The 19,231-nt window shown below is 37.3% G+C and overlaps 1 protein-coding gene across 2 annotated transcripts in view; it reads right to left on the bottom strand.

The window, feature by feature from the left end:
* The window catches only part of Plcb1 (phospholipase C beta 1), an 855,615-nt gene that overhangs the window by 291,318 nt on the left and 545,066 nt on the right, over positions 1–19,231 (bottom strand). For both annotated transcript variants that reach the window (XM_004661511.2, XM_004661510.2), the window contains exons 5-8: positions 12,734–12,813; positions 10,954–11,007; positions 9,928–10,003; positions 1,474–1,574 (exon numbers count right to left, since the gene is read on the bottom strand). In XM_004661511.2, coding sequence (XP_004661568.1) covers positions 1,474–1,574; positions 9,928–10,003; positions 10,954–11,007; positions 12,734–12,813 — 311 coding nt within the window. The remainder of the gene's footprint in view (positions 1–1,473; positions 1,575–9,927; positions 10,004–10,953; positions 11,008–12,733; positions 12,814–19,231) is intronic.

Genomic DNA, 19,231 nt, shown 5'->3' with positions numbered 1-19,231 from the left:
ATGCATTTGGCTACAGAGAAAAAAAAAATCCAGCACACCTAAAAACTGTACATTATACAGTAATTCTACCTTTCCCTAAAAACAGTGGTGTCCCACCATATTGCCTGTGGACCTATGGGCTACATACAACTTTTGTCATCAGCATCATCACTCAATCCTAAAATCTTTGGAAAGACTCAGGTGCCCAAGAAAATGCACAGTTGTATGACACTGCAAAGATGGTGCAAGGATATACTCTAAGTTGGTCATTATGGTATGTATAAGCTTATGCTTACTTAACAATGAAATGATTCTTTGCCATTGAACTTTCATATCTCACTTATTTGAAGATGCATGTATTACTGATTCACTGCTTTAACAACAACAAAAAAAATCCTTGCATGGACATAGCTTTTCATTTCATTAAAGCTACAGTTTCTTAAGAGTCTAATATATATATATATATATTTGTTGTTGTTGTTGTTTGTTTGCTTTTTGAGGTAAGGTCTTACTCTAGCCCAGGCTTACCTGGAATTCACTATATAGTGTCAGGGTGGCCTCCAACTCACAGTGATCCTCCTACATCTGCCTCCTCCTGAGGGCTGGGATTAGAGGTGTACACCACCACGCCTGGCCTAAAATATTTTTTTGAGATGAGGTCTCACTAATTACCCATGACTGACCTAGTACTTAGTAGGTATGTAGTTTTACCTGGCCTCCAACTCAGGTTGAGCCTCCTGACTCAGCCTTCTTTAAATAATTGTAATGATAATTTATGACTATTGAGTGTTGGATTAAATCATTAATACACATAATCTTTGTCCTTATAACAATATAAGGTAATCAAAGTAATGTGGTACAAATTACCCATCTCAATTTACTGACCACTTAAAAACAAGTTCAATGGTATAAATATTATGTATCTTCCACAAGTCTTTCATGGTGATAAAAATCATAAAACAAAACTATCCAGCATGCAAGGTCATTCTCTCATATGTCTTGATACTCTGATTTACTAGTTGTCTGTCTCTTTAAAAAAATAATGCCATTATAAGTTTGTAATTTCTAAGAGAAAAGAAAATAATATTCCATCTTGGAGGGTTGTTAGTAATCCCATTTTCTCTTTTCACTAATGTGGTTCAAAGCCATAAAAAGAGTAGCTCCCAGCTGAAATGTCTCTGCTACATGAGTCTGTCTCCTGTGTACCCACACACCTTTCTTTTCTGTCTGTAATCTTTACACAGTAATCATCAACAGAGTATTGGAAAATTACACCCAGCAACCCATCATAGCAAACATCTGCTTAGTATAACAGTGGTTGCGTGTCAAGGCCAGGTTCACCTCCAACATGCCACCCAGCAAGCATTGTTTTCTGACATGGTGTGTGATACTCTTCCATCTCTGCCTTCTTCCAGTACCAATCAATATACCGCCCAAGCCACACTGAGTACCAACACAATCAGGAAAACAGTGGATCAAAACACATCATCTTACAATTCAGAAAAGATGTTATCAATCTCAGGTCGGGGACAAAGATTGTTCAGGAAAACTCTGTACACATCTGGAGTGAAATCCTCTTGAGGTATGGACTCATTCTGGGAAATAAAACATTTTCGTCAGAAATTGGCCTATTTCTTTCTATACTTCCTTCTCTCTTTCCCCTCTCTTTTCTCTTTTCCTTTTCTCTAGACCAGGCAAGTGCCCAGAATACATCTATGAGGCCAACTATTAGATCTTGATCTTGGGGTTTCTTTCTCTCTCCCCCTCTCTGTAGACTAAGGGACATCAGGGTATTATTCTCATAAACACTATTCACTTGTTTTTGAGACAGGTCTCTTATTGTCAGGGAGCTCAACGATTACACTAGACTGCTTAGGCAGAGAGCTATGGGAATCCTTCTGTCCCTGCCTTCCAGGCACTGGTATTACAAACATGCACTGTGGCATTAGTATGTGCACATTGTATTTTTATTAGTTTTTTTGAGTGAATATTTTTTAAATGATGACCCTAGAGACAGACATTGTCAAAATGAAAACCCAAATTGCAATTTTGTGTCATTTGTTTACGAACACTCTTCCCTCTGGTTTCTATGATCCAATCAGTTTTCATAAGTAGGACAGCATCTATAATTATCTATCACTGACTGCTTCTACTCCTATTGTTTGGGAAACAAGTTATCAATATGAAAGGCCACTTCTATGGCTCCTATTTTCTGTTTGGTTGGGCTGCCATGGAAACCAGATGCATGTATTCAAGCCTTTATTAACAGGAAGGGCACTTTCCATGCAGTTTTCTATTTCAGTTATGTGTCTACATGATTATTTTTATTGCCAAACTCCTAAAACAAAGAAAACACACTTCCTTTTAAGTATATTCATGTTTTTGAATATATTTTTATACAAATTTCTAAAAGTCATTTTCTAAAATCATATAGTGCTTGCTATCAGATAAGAGCATTCAACTCACCACTTGGCAGATAGTAGGAGCCACACATGTGTGGAATGAATGAATGGAGTACTATTTCCTTTACTAAGCTCATTAAGAGAAGGGAAAACAATTTGCTGTAAAATAGAATTTCAAAACAAAACAAAATGACACACGACAGCACACGAGTCATTTCAGTATAGAGGGATCTTTGTGTCACTAGGCTTAGGCTACTCAAACATGGTTTGTGTCCTTAGATCTAGGCTATGGAGACAAACACTTCACTTTGAGTCACTCCACTTAGCTTACGAACTAAGACACATACTTTAAGATCATGAACATAAGGTGTCAAATCTGAGAATAATAGGAAAATCTCATGGATTGAGTTTTATTATTGGTGTTTTGCCAGCCAAAAAATGGGGACATGTATAACCTATAAACAGGTTTCCGGATTTCCATTTTTTTTAAAATTTTTGTTTATTTATTTGAGAGCAACAGACAGAGAGAGAAAGACGGTGGGGGGGGGGAAGAGAGAGAGAGAGAAAGAGAGAGAGAAAGAGAGAGAGAGAGAGAAAGAGAGAGAGAGAGAGAGAGAGAGAGAGAGAGAGAGAGAGAGAGAGAATGAGTGCACCAGGGATTCCAGCCACTGCGAACGAACTCCAGATGCATGCGTCCCCTTCTGCATCTGGCTAACGTGGGTCCTGGGGAATCGAGCCTCAAACCGGGGACCTTAGGCTTCACAGGCAAGCGCTTAACCACTAAGCCATCTCTCCAGCCCTGGATTTCCATTTGATTTATAAAAAGAAAGTCTGTTGGATAGAGGATACCATTCTGCCTCTCCCCTCCTCCCCGCCTCTCTCTCTCTCTCTCTCTCTCTCTCGTATGTGTGTGTGTGTGTGTGTGTGTGTGTGTGTGTGTGTGTTACACACACAGAACTCTTTAGTTTGTTTTGTGACCAGTCAGAAATACCTTGGCTACCCACCTCTGGCTGTAAGACATAGGAAAGAGGAAGGCTTAAAATAATTTGAAGAAAGCTGTTCAGTGGTGTATAGCTCACTAATTGAAATGCACACAACTTTATTTCATTTGTGAATCCCTGGTATGTTTTCCAGTTCTTCTAGCGCCTTCTAATGTCACCCAGCTGACCATAGTAAACTGATTTTCCTCTAGGATATTATCTGCTGTCTTCTTTTTCTTACTGGATTCTTATCTGATTTTAAAGTCTCCTCCTCTGGAAAGCTTTGGTTATGCTGTATCTCTTCTCTCCTGTCACAGCTTGCTTGTCACAAGCTTCAGCACCCATCTAACTCTGGTGTGTGCTAAGCTGTAGCTATCTCTCTATTCCTTGCCAGCCTATAGGTGAGCACAAGCTCCAACCTGCATGGTGCTTGATAACTGCTTAATTTACAGGGGGCAACACAGTAGGCAACCTATAAATAGTTATCAAATGAATATCAGAATGGTGAAAACTGATAACACTGATTATATAGTATATTTCCTTTGGAAAGATCAATTATACTCATTTACACAAAAGTACAGGCACATAGTCTCATAGAACAACATATTTTACAAAACTTAACCACTGTTTATTTACCAGTGGACAAGATAACAGGATAATTGGTCTGAGCACAATATTATTCTCATTGCCTGTTGAAACTTAGCACATGCAAAATAAAAAGACAATCAGTAAAGTTGGTTTTTTTAAAAAAAATATCTTATATTTTTATTTGAAAGAAAGGCATTACGAGATTCAGGAGAGAGAATGGGCATGCCAGGGCCTCTAGCCACTGCAAATAAATTCCAGACATGTGTGCCACCTTGTGCAACTGGCTTTATGTAGGTACTGAGGAAATGAACCTGGGTCCTTTGGCTTGGCAGAAAAGTACCTTAATTTCTAAGCTCTCTCTCCAGCCCAAAGGTGGTTTTCATTTTCTCATTATCCTCCTACCCAGATTGACCAGGCATGATGCCACAAATTCTTTGGGGTCAGTTGGTGTAAATGGAATAAACATTCTTTTGTAGAAAAGGATTAAAATAAGTGAGCATTACTGAAAGCTACAGTGAAAGGGCACAGGGGAGATAGTTATTGAAAAGCTACGGATGAGACTGAAATTCAGATCTCAGCCACATGCTTTCTCTTCTTACCTTATGAGTTGGTAAAGTGGATGACAATGGTTCACTCCACAGTTTGACAAGGAAGAAGCAAAAGTCCAGGGTGCTAAAGGTCATGTGTCCATGTATGTCTCTGTGAAATTGTTTATATTTCTAGTTTTCTACTATCTGTGTTTTTTTTTTTTTTTCACTGCCGGGTCGATCTCATTACTTAATTCTTTTAAATACTTAATTCCTTTAAATTCTGTGCAAGATGCCTGGAATGCAGTAGACACTTAATATCTGTGGGGTGAACCCAGGAGGTAGGACTTGGCTTTAGGTCTTCTTGTCTTGTCATTCAGGACCTGGTCTCACTCCAGGTATCCAATATCAACTACATAGTTACTGGTTATTTGTTGCTGCTGTACTTGAAATTTTGGGTAAATTAAGAAGGTTAGTCTAATTTGAAACAATATGATCTGAACAAGGGCTGTTTAATGTACTGTAAAGAATTAGCTACTGTGAAAAATGAATTGTTTCAGTTATATTAGGAATCTCAACAGGGAAAAGTTATTAAAGAATTTTAAAACTTTTCTTGACAGTTTCAACTACTGTCATTTATATTTCCAGATTCCATTGACCTCACAGTATTACATCAATATATCAAATTAAAGTAAAAAAATAAAAATATGGGATATGTGTGTGTGTGTATATATATATATATATATATATATATATGTATATATACTATGTTCAAAAAGATAACAAGAATTAATATTTATTATTTGCTATGTGCCACACATGTGATGCTTTGTAACGTTTATAGAATCTTGACTGCTTTTATTTCAATCCCTGGGCCAATTCTATGACGCTTCACTGTTACCATTGTATTGTTATAGCTTGAAAAGGAAGGGTGCAAGGAAGTCATGACTCGCCTGTGAGGTCCTTGTATAGCAGGGTGGTGGCGGTGGCAGCATTCAGAGTCTGGGTTGCTCTGTTCTACAGCTTACTCAGTCAGCTAAATGTTACTATTAGTTTTAGGATAATGTTTTATAATTTCTGTGATATATATTCGCATGTTTAAAGAGATAATTCTATAGTGACTAGGTATTTAATATTCAAAACTCTGATTTACAACTATATTTTACTGAAGCAGATTATAATAGAATCCAGCCACATATTTTTATGACAAGTGAGTGATTATTTCCCAGTACATTTAGACATTTAACTTTTTTAAAAAATATTTTTATCCTAAAACTATGGAACAAAAGTTGAATTAAAACAGTGCAGTGCTCATGAAATAATTAAAATTACATTTCTCATTACGAGTGCTTATGAGGTTTTAAACAGAATTTTGATGTAATCAATATTAAGAACCATAGCTGCAGAAACAAGTATGTCTCTGATTTATTTTCAACAAGTAGAGACAATGAACTATATTATACACAGAAGTCCTTTAAAAACTTTATTCATAGTATTCCTTAATGAAACATAGTATCCTTTGAATCCATTTCCTGATGTATCATATGTATGTATGTATGTATGTACATATATATATATATATATATGCATGTATGGGTGTGTGTTGGCAAACAAGGGTGGTAGTTGCAACAGCATGTACTATATATATATATACGTGTGTGTGTGTGTGTGTGTGTGTGTGTGTGTGTGTGTGTATGTATAAAATCTACTATAGTAAACTAAACTCTGTACTTAAAAAATATAGATTCATTTCTTATCTTCATTATAATGCAATCCTACAAGCCAATGTTATGGCAAGACTGTACTGCAACTCCAAATGTCACCAAGCTCTTTTCAAGTTCATAAGCCTTAAATCAAGGGAATTTGGTGATAAATTACTTTCAGTTCTCAGAAAGCTTGTGAGTACAGTAGTAATTTTCTGAGTGTGTAAAGGTTTTCAAAGGTCTCACTGGAAAATGTGTTTGGATTATTAATAGAAGGGCAGTAATTGGTTTGTCTCTTTTTAGGCGCAGTATTCATTTTTAACAACGAGGGTAACTTAAGGTTAGCAGCTGTAATCTCCAAAGGAGTACCCTCTGAAGGAATGTGTTATTCCTGTGTCAGCCAGGGTACAAGTTCAAGTGCATTAATTATCCTTAACAATGTGTACAAAGATGATGTTTAAAAAAATCTCAACAGGATATCCACTGTGTTTCTGGTAAAGTATCTATTTACAGAACACAATTAAGGCAAGTTTGAATGATGGCTGCCTAGGAAACAGACTGGTTTATGCAGGACTAGCTACCATTTATATAGCCCCTTTCTTCTGTGCAGTGTTTAAATTACTTCTTATTAATAAATTCAGAATCTTTCATCTAATCAGTATTTCTTATATCCAATGTTCTGTAGATATACAATTACCACGAGGATTGTAAAACAGAGTTTCGATGTGCCATAGGAAGTTCACAGAAATACTTTATTCTGGCTCTGAACCTCCTGGTTTTTGGATTTTTTTAAATTGAGAACTTTAATGAATAAACATATTGTAATTTGATTGTGTTTTCATTGTTTTTGGATTTTTGAAAAAACATTCAAATTCTTTAAGTCTTCCAAGTAAATTAAACTTTACTATGAATAATGATCTCTTAAAACAATGATGGAAGTTGATTATATTTACAGCATCTTCATTTTGTGATCAGAAAATTGCCATTACATTTAATTTGCTAAAGTTTTTTTTAATTTAAATATAATGCCTGCTATTTGAATCTCATTTCCCTTCTAAAGTGTCTCTGGTTGATAGTAAACTGAAAGTAAGAGCCTATAATGACATAGGAAATTATAAAGACTCAATTTATGTTTATTGACTGAAGTGTCAGAATCCAGTTGTTTAGAAAATTGCATTTTGCAGAGGATTGACTAATGTATTAGATTTTTCCATGTGTCTTTGCTTTTTATCCCTTCTTTCACTTAGCAAAATGTATATTACCAGTCAGATTTTTTCAAATCATTGACTTCAATAAAGTCCTATTCAAGAATTTATCCAGGAAATATAAAATAGGAAATGATGACAAAGAAAAATGTTCTTTGAATGTCTTTGTAATCCCATGTCTCTGAATGTAGTGGTCTTAGTTGCTCAAACCAAGTATGTTCTTCTTGCCTCAGGGCTCTGAGCACACTGTTTTCTTTTTCTAGAATGATCTTCCCTTACTCTTAGTGGCAGCATTGGATTTTATTTTTAATAGCACTACCGCTTACTTATAAATACATTTGCTGATGATTTATCAACTAATTCCCCTAGAACATGCTAGAGTCTTTTAATCCCGGGGCTTCATTTTATTTGCCAATATATACTCAATATCTTTTAATATGTATTAAGAAGGTGAGAAATATCTATTGAGTCAATGACAAGATCATCATTGTTGTATTTTTCCTACTTGAAAGCATCTAGTGAGCAATAGTAAGTAGGTCCAATCATTTTACTTTGCTTAGTAAAATTAAGAAAAAGGGCCAAAGGTGTAGCTAGGTGGGAAAGAACTTGCAAAGCATGACCTAGGTCTTGGGCTTGATCCTCAGCGTGGTCTCTCCTCAAAAAGAAAATCAAAGAAAGCAGAAGAAAGGTAAAGAAAAAAAACTGTTTTGCAAACTTGTGCCACTGCCCAGTTTTGCAGCAGCAATAGCCTTTGTACTTACTGAGTAAACACAGTACCACAGGGGAGAACCACTCTTTATATGATCTACCAAAGAGTCTTCTCTCTCATTTTTGGGTGATTTATGGGACAGAGAGAAAGAGAGAGAGAATGGGTACCCCAGGGTCTCTAGCCACTGCAAACAAACTCCAGGCATGTCACCTTGTGCATCTGGCTTACATGGGTTCTGGATAAACGGAATCTGGCTAAGCCATTTCTACAGCACCCCTTTCTTGAGATAGTCCTGGTTGTCCTAGAACTTGCTATGTAGACCAGGCTAACCCCAAACTTGCAGTAATTTCTCTGACCCTGCCTCCTTAATGGTGGAGTTACTAGGCATATGACACCATACCTAGCTATCTTTCTTCTCTCCACCTCCTTCTTTTTCTCTTTCTCTTTTAAGTTGTTGTAAGAATTGACTGTGAACTGAATAAGTACCACTCAGCACTTTTTTATAATCTGATCACATGTTGAAGAGCAGCTTCAGAGGCTCGTATGTGCATGGCGAACAAGGCTGGTACCTTTTTAAGCGCCTTCCTGTACAGTCAGCGCTATCCTTAGGTAAGCTCTATCTATACCATGGGGCATAGGGTTCACATAAGACTCTGGTAATCAATAGTAATGAATGGTTTTAGATTGATACAGAAGACACTGGAAATTATTCTCAGGAGTTAATGCATGTGGAATATATCCACAATGCTTGCACTCTCCTAGAATAAAGTAGGTGAACTCCACACTGTGTTGAACTTGAAACCCTCTCAGTCTAACCTTTAAAGTACAACCTTGCAGAGTACATACACTATATTTATTTCAAGTACTGACATGTCAACTGTAGATGAAACTGCCAAAACTTAAAGCTAGAAATTTAAAAAAGAAAAGAGGAGATTCCTATTTTACAAGCTTCATTTGTAAATATAACAGCTTTGCATCATTATTAGCTAATATTTCAAGAGATACTAAGAATAATTTTATAGTAAGTGAAAATGATAGGTTCAAATCCATTTTAAACATCTCTTGTTGGATAACACTGATCTTTAGGTTGGTATGTGTGTGTGTGTGTGTGTGTATATATATATATATATATATATATATATATATATATATATATTTCTCTAATATATGAAATTAGTAAATGTATATTTACTAACTGGATTGTCCCTTCTTCCTTCCATTTTTCATTGCAATGTTGGAGATCAGACTTAGGCTTCATGCATGCTAGCCACAACTCCAGTCTGCATTATTGATTTTTATTTGCTTGTATATAATTTTGTTTGTTTTGATGCAGTGTCTCATGTAGCCCAGGCTGGCCTTGAACTTACTATGCCTGAGGCTGCCCTTGAACTTCTGATCCTTCTCCTCTACCTCCCATGTAATGGGATTATAGGCATAGGCCACCATGTTCAGCTAAACTTTTTCTTCCAATAACAAAGGGCCATTCTAGATTGAAATCCTGAGCATGAATGATTTTAACAGTGGTTCTATATATTGTAGATATTAACAAGTCATAGACTTCTTCCTCCTCTTCTTTTTCTTCTTCGTTTTGTTTTGTTTGTTAAGACAGCTGGGCTACAACATCACCCTGGCTGGCCTCACACTGCGGCAACCCTTGTACTTCTATCAATTGAGTAATGGGCTACAAGTGTGTATAACCATGTGCACCATCACACCTGGATAAGTTATGGGTTTCTTAATTCTATGAAGGTATGTCTAAGTTATGGAGAGGCAATGTGTACTAAGAACTAAGAGCTATTTTTGTGGAGCTATTACAGTCAAGTAACATGCTCACCCTTGAAGATGGAAGACTACAAGCCTCTAATGCGGTTTCCACTCGCTTCCGGTCTGCTGAAAACAAGCGATAGATGCTGTGAAGTGAAAACACAGGTGAGAGCTATTTACCAGGTACTGTGGCTCACCATACTCATAGATGACACCAACTCAGAGCACTCCATTGAACCAAACCTCGTCATGGTTGATAATTACAAAAAAAGATATCCATCCCCACCACACATCTGTTCTCAAGACCTCCACATGTCCTTTCAAAAATTGCAATGTCCTGGGTAATTGAGCCTGGGTCCTTTGGCTTTGCAGGCAAGGCCTTAAATGCTAAGCTATCTCTCTAGTTCCAATAATTTAAGTTTTTATTAACAAAAACACATTGATAGTTTAAAAATCAAAGATTAAGTACTTTTGACTAATATGAACTACAATGTACTTCCTTTGGTCATTAATTTGGCTTTAAAAATATAACTTAGTTCTGGGAAATTTATTATAATGACTTGAGTTTATAGGTTCTATAGAAAACATGAGATAAACTTGTACCTGGCACATACAACTCCCACCAGACATGAGGTGAGGTTGTCATCATCCTTAGACTGGTTTTGCTCTGTTGCCTTCTTCCTCCTTCCACTCTGGTTTATCACTTAAGCTCCCTGCCTGGCTCCTGCAGGCACTGGATATTGCAAACTCTGCTTTATGGCTGGAGCCACAGCGACAGCAGGAGGCATCAAGATCACCCAATTTACACTCCTAGGATTGATCTGAACTGGTATTGAAGCTTGTGATAGAAGCAATGAGGTTCCTTCTTACCCCTTCTATTCACTTCTCATAAAAGTGAAGCCACAGGACAGGGTGACCCACAGAAATGTTATGAGAAAACCAGCTGCTCTGGTGCGAGACCAGTAGAAGGAGGGCAGAGTTTCCACACTTTTCTATGGCCCCACCCAGCTGGGGGAGAAATGAAGCAGAGCAGTGACACAGACTCACGTCCAAGAAAATAGGAATAGGAGCAATAGGAAATGGTCTTGAAGCTTACTTTTTGAGAGGAATACGTCCTTCTGGAGTGACTTGCAGCTTCAGTTTAGTGTATCTGTTGGAAAAGTGGAAAAGCAAATATTTAAATTTTAAAAACTATTGATAAATATAATTCAAAAGGAAGATCCCATGCTTATGTGTAGTGTGCTAAATTGTACAAATTGCTCAAATCTGCAAACTAGCACACGGATGAAGAAGTGAAATTCCGTGACACTAGTAGCCTCCTAGAAAGCCCCCTCATACTTTCTCCCAGAGTGTCTTTCTTCCCCCAAAGTAGGCATCATCCCAACATTAAACAGCAGGTCCTTTTTACTTTCTTTTTTTAACCTTATATCAATGGGTTCATATTCTTTGTATCTGCCTTCCTTCACTCAGGATTATGTTTTTGAGATCCATATATACTTTGCTTATAGTTGCCATACTTTGTGTCTAGGAAATTCCACTGTAGGAATAGAAGAACTTTACTATCTCTCCAACCGTTTAGAGACACATAGGTAGAGAGCTGGTACAACTACAGTGTGTGTGTAAATGGGAGATGCTACTATAGAAAACTCATTCTCAGTACCCAGTCATACTATGTCTAAGAAGTGTGTATGAAACAAAAATGTTCACAATATTCCCATCAAAAGTCATGCTCTCACAGGGAGACAGATTCTCATCTGGAATAGGCATCTATGGTAGATAGTGTTTAGTTAACCAGTTTTACCCAGCTATATTTCAGGTAGAACAATTATTTTCCTCCATGTCCCCTGCCATTAGCATGGCCTGGAAGAACAAATGTTGTAAAAATCTTTGATGGACAAAGGATGGTAAGATTAGATACAGGATAAAGGGGAGACAAGGAGACATGTTGAAAGAATCCATAGAGTAACAAAATCAGGAGAAGTGATGATCCCATGATGAAACTTTTAAGTGAAAACCTGTGACTAAAGTAAAAGGAGTTCATAGAAGAGCAAAAAAGAAAAGTGACTGAAGTATGAAGTCTCGAATGATGGGTCTGTATCTATAACAAGAGGGAAGACAGGAGTGTATTCAGCAAAACAGAGAAGCACCTATTAATGTTTCTGCTTGTGGGTTAGATTTAAAGGTCTCCCAACTTCTGAATCACCACAGCTTCCAAAAGGAACACAGCCAGACTTCCTTACTGCTCATATGGCAAACACTATTATTTTTCTTGGTCAGTTAATTTTTAGAAAAGCTCACGCAATTCCAGAATGACTGGCTAAATTGTTTTGCTTTCCTTTCCCTCTCAGTTTTCTTCTGCTCCTTCCTCCACAGCCTGTCTCCTTCTCTTTCCTTAGTACTACTCACTCTAATAATCTCAGGTCTGGAATCATGGATACCAGCATACTGATTTAGTAGGCAGAAACTGTCATCTCTTAGAGAGGGCATCTTGGAGATCTCTGAGTCGAGGGCAACCCAGAGACAGTTGCTCTTCATTCTTTTTCTCAGCTTAGCAAGTGAGAAGACAGAGGTAGAAACAGAAATGGGTAATTCTTCATTCTGAGCCCAGCTGCCAGAGCTTGGAAGTACCCTCGCTGTATGGCGAAGGCATCAATGTCAGGCAAGCTTAGCCCATGCAGGAAGAAAGAGCAACCTTTCTTGGAAGTCTCCCAAAACTCTGAACAGTTGGAGGTATCAGTTCTCTAACAAATCCCAAAGGGAAATTTATGTTTATGAATGTGCGAAGCCAGGGCAGCATAAACAAAAGCCTCACAAAGGAGAGAGGAAACTGACTCAGAAGAAGCAACACCCTTAGCAATAAAATTAGAATGACTTACGCTTTTTCCAGAAATGCGTCTCTGGACATGTTTTGGGCCAGCAGGTTTGTTGCCAAGCTGAAGACCTCATTTGTCCATTCCTGAAAAATGTAAATCACAGTTTCATTAGCTTAAATACTTCTCTGTCATAAGATATGCTTTCAGCATGGCTTCTGGGAGGACAGATTAGTTCAATGGGTTACTTATTCCACTTTTGTTGGATAAAAATGACATTTCAAATGTCTGTGATGTCTTTTTCATAAGGAATTTTTTTTACACATAAACCAGCAGTTTTAAGCTTTTGAACATCCTCATTGATAGGCAAGTGCTATCCTTCAACAACTGAACACCTTTTACTAATTTTGTTGAAATGTAAATGTAAATAATAGTATATATTTTCAATAAAACTACAAATAGCATCTTCCTACTTTTCTACTCATACAAAAACCACTGCATTCTAGAGATCTAAATTTTAACTCTAGTTCTAGAAGTTTCAAAGTGGTCACAGTGCCAAACAATGCATAGTCCTCTTCCGTAGTCCTCCAAATCCTGTTAATCCCTCACTGCTTTCCAAATCTTCACTCCTATCTCACAACAATCAGGAGTTACCTCACATTGCCTTTCAGAAAATTGAAAACAGCAATTTTGCCAAAGGAATGCTGAGTCTCCATTCTTCATAATATTGATAAATCAGAAATGATTTTTATTCTAAGTGAAAATGATAAAAGTGACAGTTGATCAACTGATAGTGTTGTTATGGGTTTGGATCTCTTCTTTTTTTATTTTTAAAATAAATACTGAATGGCTTTTCTCATTTCTGGTTTCTAGATTTTATTTATTTATTTGCATACAGAGGTGGGGGGGAGGGAGAGGGAGAGAGAACGGGCACACCAGGGCGTCTAGCTATACAAATAAACTCCAGATGCATGTACCACTTTGTGTATCTGCTTTATGTGGGTACTGGGGTATCAAACCTAGGTCATTAGGTTTTCAGGCCAGTGCCTGAACCATTGAGCAATCACTCCAGTCCCGGATTTCTCCCTAATGAGATAATACCTGATGTTCCATAATTACCACATTTCAGTCAATACCCTTTCCATATCTATTGATATATGCTTTTAAAATTTTTAGGCATTCGCATGTTGTTGGCTGCATATGTATTTAAGATTGTTATATCCTCTTAATGGTTTAATTCTTATAATATAGTGACTTTCTTTGTCTCTTTCGACAGTTCCTGACTTAAAAATCTATTTTGTCTGATATGCTTTGAAGCATACTTGGTTAGTTCTGGGCAGAATTTGCCTGCAATATATTTTCATTCCATATTATATTGTTTATATACATTCATAAAACTAAGGTGTATTTCTTTTAGGCAGTATATGGCTGGATCTTGGTTTTTAAAGTATATTTAGAAAAATTGTGTCTTTTGACTGGAGAATGGTCCCCAGTTATATTTATTGACTTGTAGGCAGGTATTCACTGCTGGTGTTTTATCAGTTTGGGGCTATTTGAGACTTCTCTCTCCAAACCTTAGGATCTTTCCTTTAATTTGTTGTGAAATAATGTCTTTTAGTTAAATCTAGTTTTGTTGTTATTTATGCTATTGATTTTACTGAGTGTTTTTTGTTGTATTATTTTTTAATTATGATTATTTGTTTTGTGCTTTTGGATATAAGGCACTAATAATATGCTGTCATGTAATTAAGTACCATTTTTTTCTGAGACTACACTAACAATGGGCCTAGAATAATGGGAAAGAGATGAAACTAAGAATGAGAGGCTAGCAAATGTATTAGGAGTTACATGGAACCAGAAACTATCTAACAGGAATTAGAACAATGAAAAGTTGCAGCTTAAAAGTACAGCTGAGTGTCAGAGTAAAAGAGCATTTTGTGTCTGATCTGATGTCTATAGATAATGGAGCAGAAATGTGATACTGCCAAGAGCTCCTTATTAGGGAGCAGTGAGGAGAGCCAAGGATACACTCAGCATTAGGGAGATTATCTGGCAGCAAGAAGAACTCAATTAGGAAGGTGCGGTGTAGATGAAAAATCCCGAAACCTTGACCTCTATTGATTGTAGGCTGAGGGTTTAGAAAAGAGCACAGGACAGCTATGAGAGGAAGAGGAAATTATTTATTACCACATTTGATGTGCACAAAAAGAAGCACCAGAAAAAGGTGAATAGTTTGGAAATCTAGAAATAACTTCCAATCAGGTAATATATGCTGTCACTGGTTTTATAGATAATTTCCTTACAAAGTATATTCTGCAGTAAAGGTCAGACTTTAGCTATTTCCAGCCTTATGGCAACTTCATGCATCAGTAAACATATTTATAGCCAAAGTTAGTGTACAGCACTGTTTGTTTGGTTAGAGATAATTCCATATCAAATATAGGAAGAGAAGAAATAAAAGGTTTTGGCAGAGAGTTAATTTAGTCTGACCTTTAAGGTAAAAACTAAAACTTCCAATATATCCATTCCAATGAATATATACTGTAAGTCATATACAATTCATAATTTTTCTTTCCTTTTTATTTTTTGAGACAGGTTCTCACTGTAGCCTGGATTGACAAGAAATTCATTTTTAGCCCAGGCTGGCTTTGAACTCATGGATCCTTCTACCACAGCCTCCAGACTGCTGGGGTCAAAGTTGTGTGCCCAGATTAATATAGAATTTTATATTAGACAATTTTAAGGAACAAAAATGTGCAATTAATTTCACTGAGATATTTTATTTAGTTCAGTATTTCGAAGTTACTAGTATCAAGACTCCTTAATCTAAAAATTCAAAATCCAAAACTCTCTGAGCATCTCCATGGCATGACAAGTGGGAAATTCACTTGATCTCATGGCATGTATCACAGTCAAAATGCAGATATAATAAAAATATTCCGTAATGGCATGGGAAGATAGTTCACTTGTTTACAAAGCCTACCAGCCTAGGTTCAATTCCTCAGCACCTGGAAAATCAGAAGCAAGGCAGTGTTTGCTTCTGGAGCTCATCTGCAGCAGCTAGAGCCCTGCGGTGCCCAGAGGACACTCAAGAACATGCATGTAAATATAGAAATTGGAAATGTATGAAGTAAAATCGTCTTCAGGCTATATATAAAAGTTAAAAATGAAACATAAATTACTTTTATATTTATACTTGAATCCAATCTCCAAGATTTCTCATATGTATGCAAATATTCTGAAATAATAAAAAAATCCAGAATCAGAACCGCATCTGCTCCTGTGTGTTTTGGGCAAGGGATCCTTAGCCTGTATCAGTCATATAATCAATACACAAAGCATTATTTTTTCTAATACAAAAATTATTGAGATATTCTATATTCTTTGACATGATGAGCCATTGAAATGTGGTCTCAGTTTGCATTGACCATATTTCAGGTTTTTTTTAAAAAATATTTTATTCATTTGCAAGGAGAAAGAGAGAGAGAGAGAGAGAGAGAGAGAGAGAGAGAGAGAGAGAGAGAGAGAGAATGCCAGGGCCTCTAGCCACTGTCAATGAGCTCCAGATGCATGTGCTACTTTGTACATCTGGCTTCACATGGGTACTGGGGAATTGAACCTGCGTTTTAGGCTTGGAAAGCAAGCACCTTTACCTCTGAGCCATCTTTCCAGCCATGTTTCAGGTTCTTGACAGCTACATGTGACTATGGCTGCCACAATGGCCCGTATGGATCCTCTAGATCCATCTGTGTTTCTGTGGGCTATGGAATAAAGGAGTGTATTTTACTTTGGATTCCTCAGAAGTGGATCCTGAGGCAAGAGTTGATGAGAACTAGATCAAAAATTATTTATTTATGTATTTAAGAGAGAGAGAAAAAGGGTGAGGGAGAGAAAGTGAGAGAATGGGCACTCCAGGGCCTCTAGCCACTGCAAATGAACTCCAGATATATGTGCCACCCTGCACATCTGGTGTTACATGGGTTTAGGGAAATTTTATACATAGCCTGAAGACAATTTTACTTCATACATTTCCAATTTCTATATTTACGTGCATGTTCTTGAGTGTCCTCTGGGCACTGCAGGGCTCTAGCTTCTGCAGATGAGCTCCAGAAGCAAGCGTTGCCTTGCATCTGATTTTCCAGGTGCTGCCCCAGTATCTATATTAAAAATAGCATGGCTGAAGAGATGGGGCCAGAGTAGATTAGACAGGCAGAGTTCTTCATGGAATTATGAAGGCCTGCTCTGGGGCAGGTGGGTCACATGCAGTTGTTTACACAAATTCGGTGCCGGGAATGGCAGCTCTTTCTTTATCTGGAGGATTTGCCCTTTAATTTGCCAAAGCAAGGTTCTGACTATCACTCAACTGGGTTCATCCTCTGCCATTTAAACCCTCAAGCTTTTTAAAGGTCATTTTTCTGTCTTATGATTAATCTCCTCTTAGCAAGGGGTTAAGCAAAGTTTATAACCTGAGAAAATGGCTCTAAAGACTGGAAAGATAAATAGGTAATTTTTTTTTTAAAGAAAAGAAAGTGGCTCTAGGACTGCAGAGATAGCTTAGCAGTTAAGATGCTTGCCCGTGAAGTCTAAGGACCCAGGTTTGACTCCCCAGTACCCATGTAAGCCTGATGTACAAGGTGGTACATGAATCTGGAATTTGTTTACAGTGGCTAAAGGCAAGGGCATGCCCATTCTCTCTCTCTCTGCCTCTATTTCTCCAAATAAATAAATAAATAAATGAAAATGGCTCTAAATATTAACTTCCATTGAATTTGACTAGAGTTTAAATGCTCACAATTCTAGATTACTTTTACAAATATGTTTACCACAGATGCCAGTTTAGACATGGCCAGAGATACCAAGTTTTTGTGCCATGTCACAAAGTTAGTGAATTTTCATTTCTTTTAAAAATATTCATTTATTTATTTGAAAGAAAGGAGTGTGTGAGAGAGAGAATGGGCACATCAGAGCCTCTTGTCCCTGCAAATGAACTCCAGACACATATGCCACTTTGTGCATCTGGAATTATGTGGGAACTGGGGAATCAAACCGGGGCTATCAGGCTTTGCAACCAAGTGCCTTTAACTGCTGAGCCATCTCTCCAGCCCTACATCTTTATTTCTAAAGCTACTTAAGTTCTGAAGTGTGTGGCTCAGGATTTTATGTCTTGCTTTTTCCTGTGGATTACTGTTTGACAATGGTCAGATCCTCTGATAGCTAATGTACCTCATTCGAAGCAAGACTCTTTGTATCCAGTAGCTTAAGTCTTGCACCATTTTCCAGAATGTAGGTGGCTAATATCCTCATTGTATAGACAAGGTTTGATTCATGTTTTGTTTTATTGAGGAGGGTCTCACTCTAGCTCAGGTTGTCCTGGAATTTACTCTGTAGTCTAAGGGTAGCCTCAAACTCACAGCAATCTTCCTACCTCTGCCTCCGTAGTGCTGGGATTAAAGGCATGTGCCATCATGTCCAGCTTGATTCATGGTTTTAAAGCACTTAATCCAGTTTCTTATGTCTTTAGGGCTAATCAAGACACTGCTTAGGAGCAGATTACTAGTTTCTTGGGTTTCAAATCTGGACTTGTAGACACTTTACTCATTATCACTTGCTCTAGAAAACTGGAAGATGGTTGATATACACAATTAAACAGAATGAAACTGGTAACAGTCCTGTAGCTGTATTGTATAGCCAACAGTGATTTAACACTTACTATACCTAGACACTGTTATAAAAATTTTGTAAATAATTAAGTCATTTAACTCTTATAATGCCCTAAGAGATAAACTCTATTATCAATAGCCCATTTTACAGATAAGAAAGCTAAGGGATAAATGAGAGAAGGTGACATAGCTAGTTATGGGAGCACCTGGAACTGAACTTGAACCAGGGTTCAAAGGTTTGCCTCCAGAGTTGAAGCATCAAATCACTACTTCATGATAATGGAGTAAAAAAAGTGGAGGGGAAATGAGAACTGATAAATATTATGAGGAGAGTGGTGTAGTTTTGATATAACTGAAATTACTGAAATAACTGAATAAATGAAATAACTGAAGCCTGAAGTATAAATCTAGCCCACCATCTGTTTTTACAAAAGTTTTTTTTTTTTTTTTTGTCTTTCAAGGTAGGTTCTCACTGTAGCCCAGGCTCATCTGCAATTAGTCTCAGGGTAGCCACGAACTCATGGTGAGTCTCCTCTCTCTGCCTCCTGAGTGACCACACCTGGCCACAAATGAAGATTTATTGGAACATCTGCCATAAAGGGACATGACTAGCTTCAAAAGAGACCTCTGAAATGGAAAACACTATGTGACCCCTCCCAGGCAATCAGTGGGAGCTCTGGGTATGGACTTGTCTATGTTTCAAATGTTATAGAACTTTTTTCATATTGTACACATTCTCTGGCTAGAGACTCTTTGCGCTCAGCACTATTTCTTCAGAATGTGGCCTGCTGCTGCATGAAGGTCTAGTCCACTTTAATTTCCATACTCTTCCATGATAGTAATGTATAATTTATGAATCCATTCTTTTATTGATGGACACCTATGTTTATTTCTTCAAAAATGA

This window comes from Jaculus jaculus, chromosome 8 (genome assembly GCF_020740685.1).
Source record: "Jaculus jaculus isolate mJacJac1 chromosome 8, mJacJac1.mat.Y.cur, whole genome shotgun sequence".
NCBI lineage: Eukaryota > Metazoa > Chordata > Mammalia > Rodentia > Dipodidae > Jaculus > Jaculus jaculus.
This window is presented reverse-complemented; position numbering and strand designations above follow the sequence as displayed.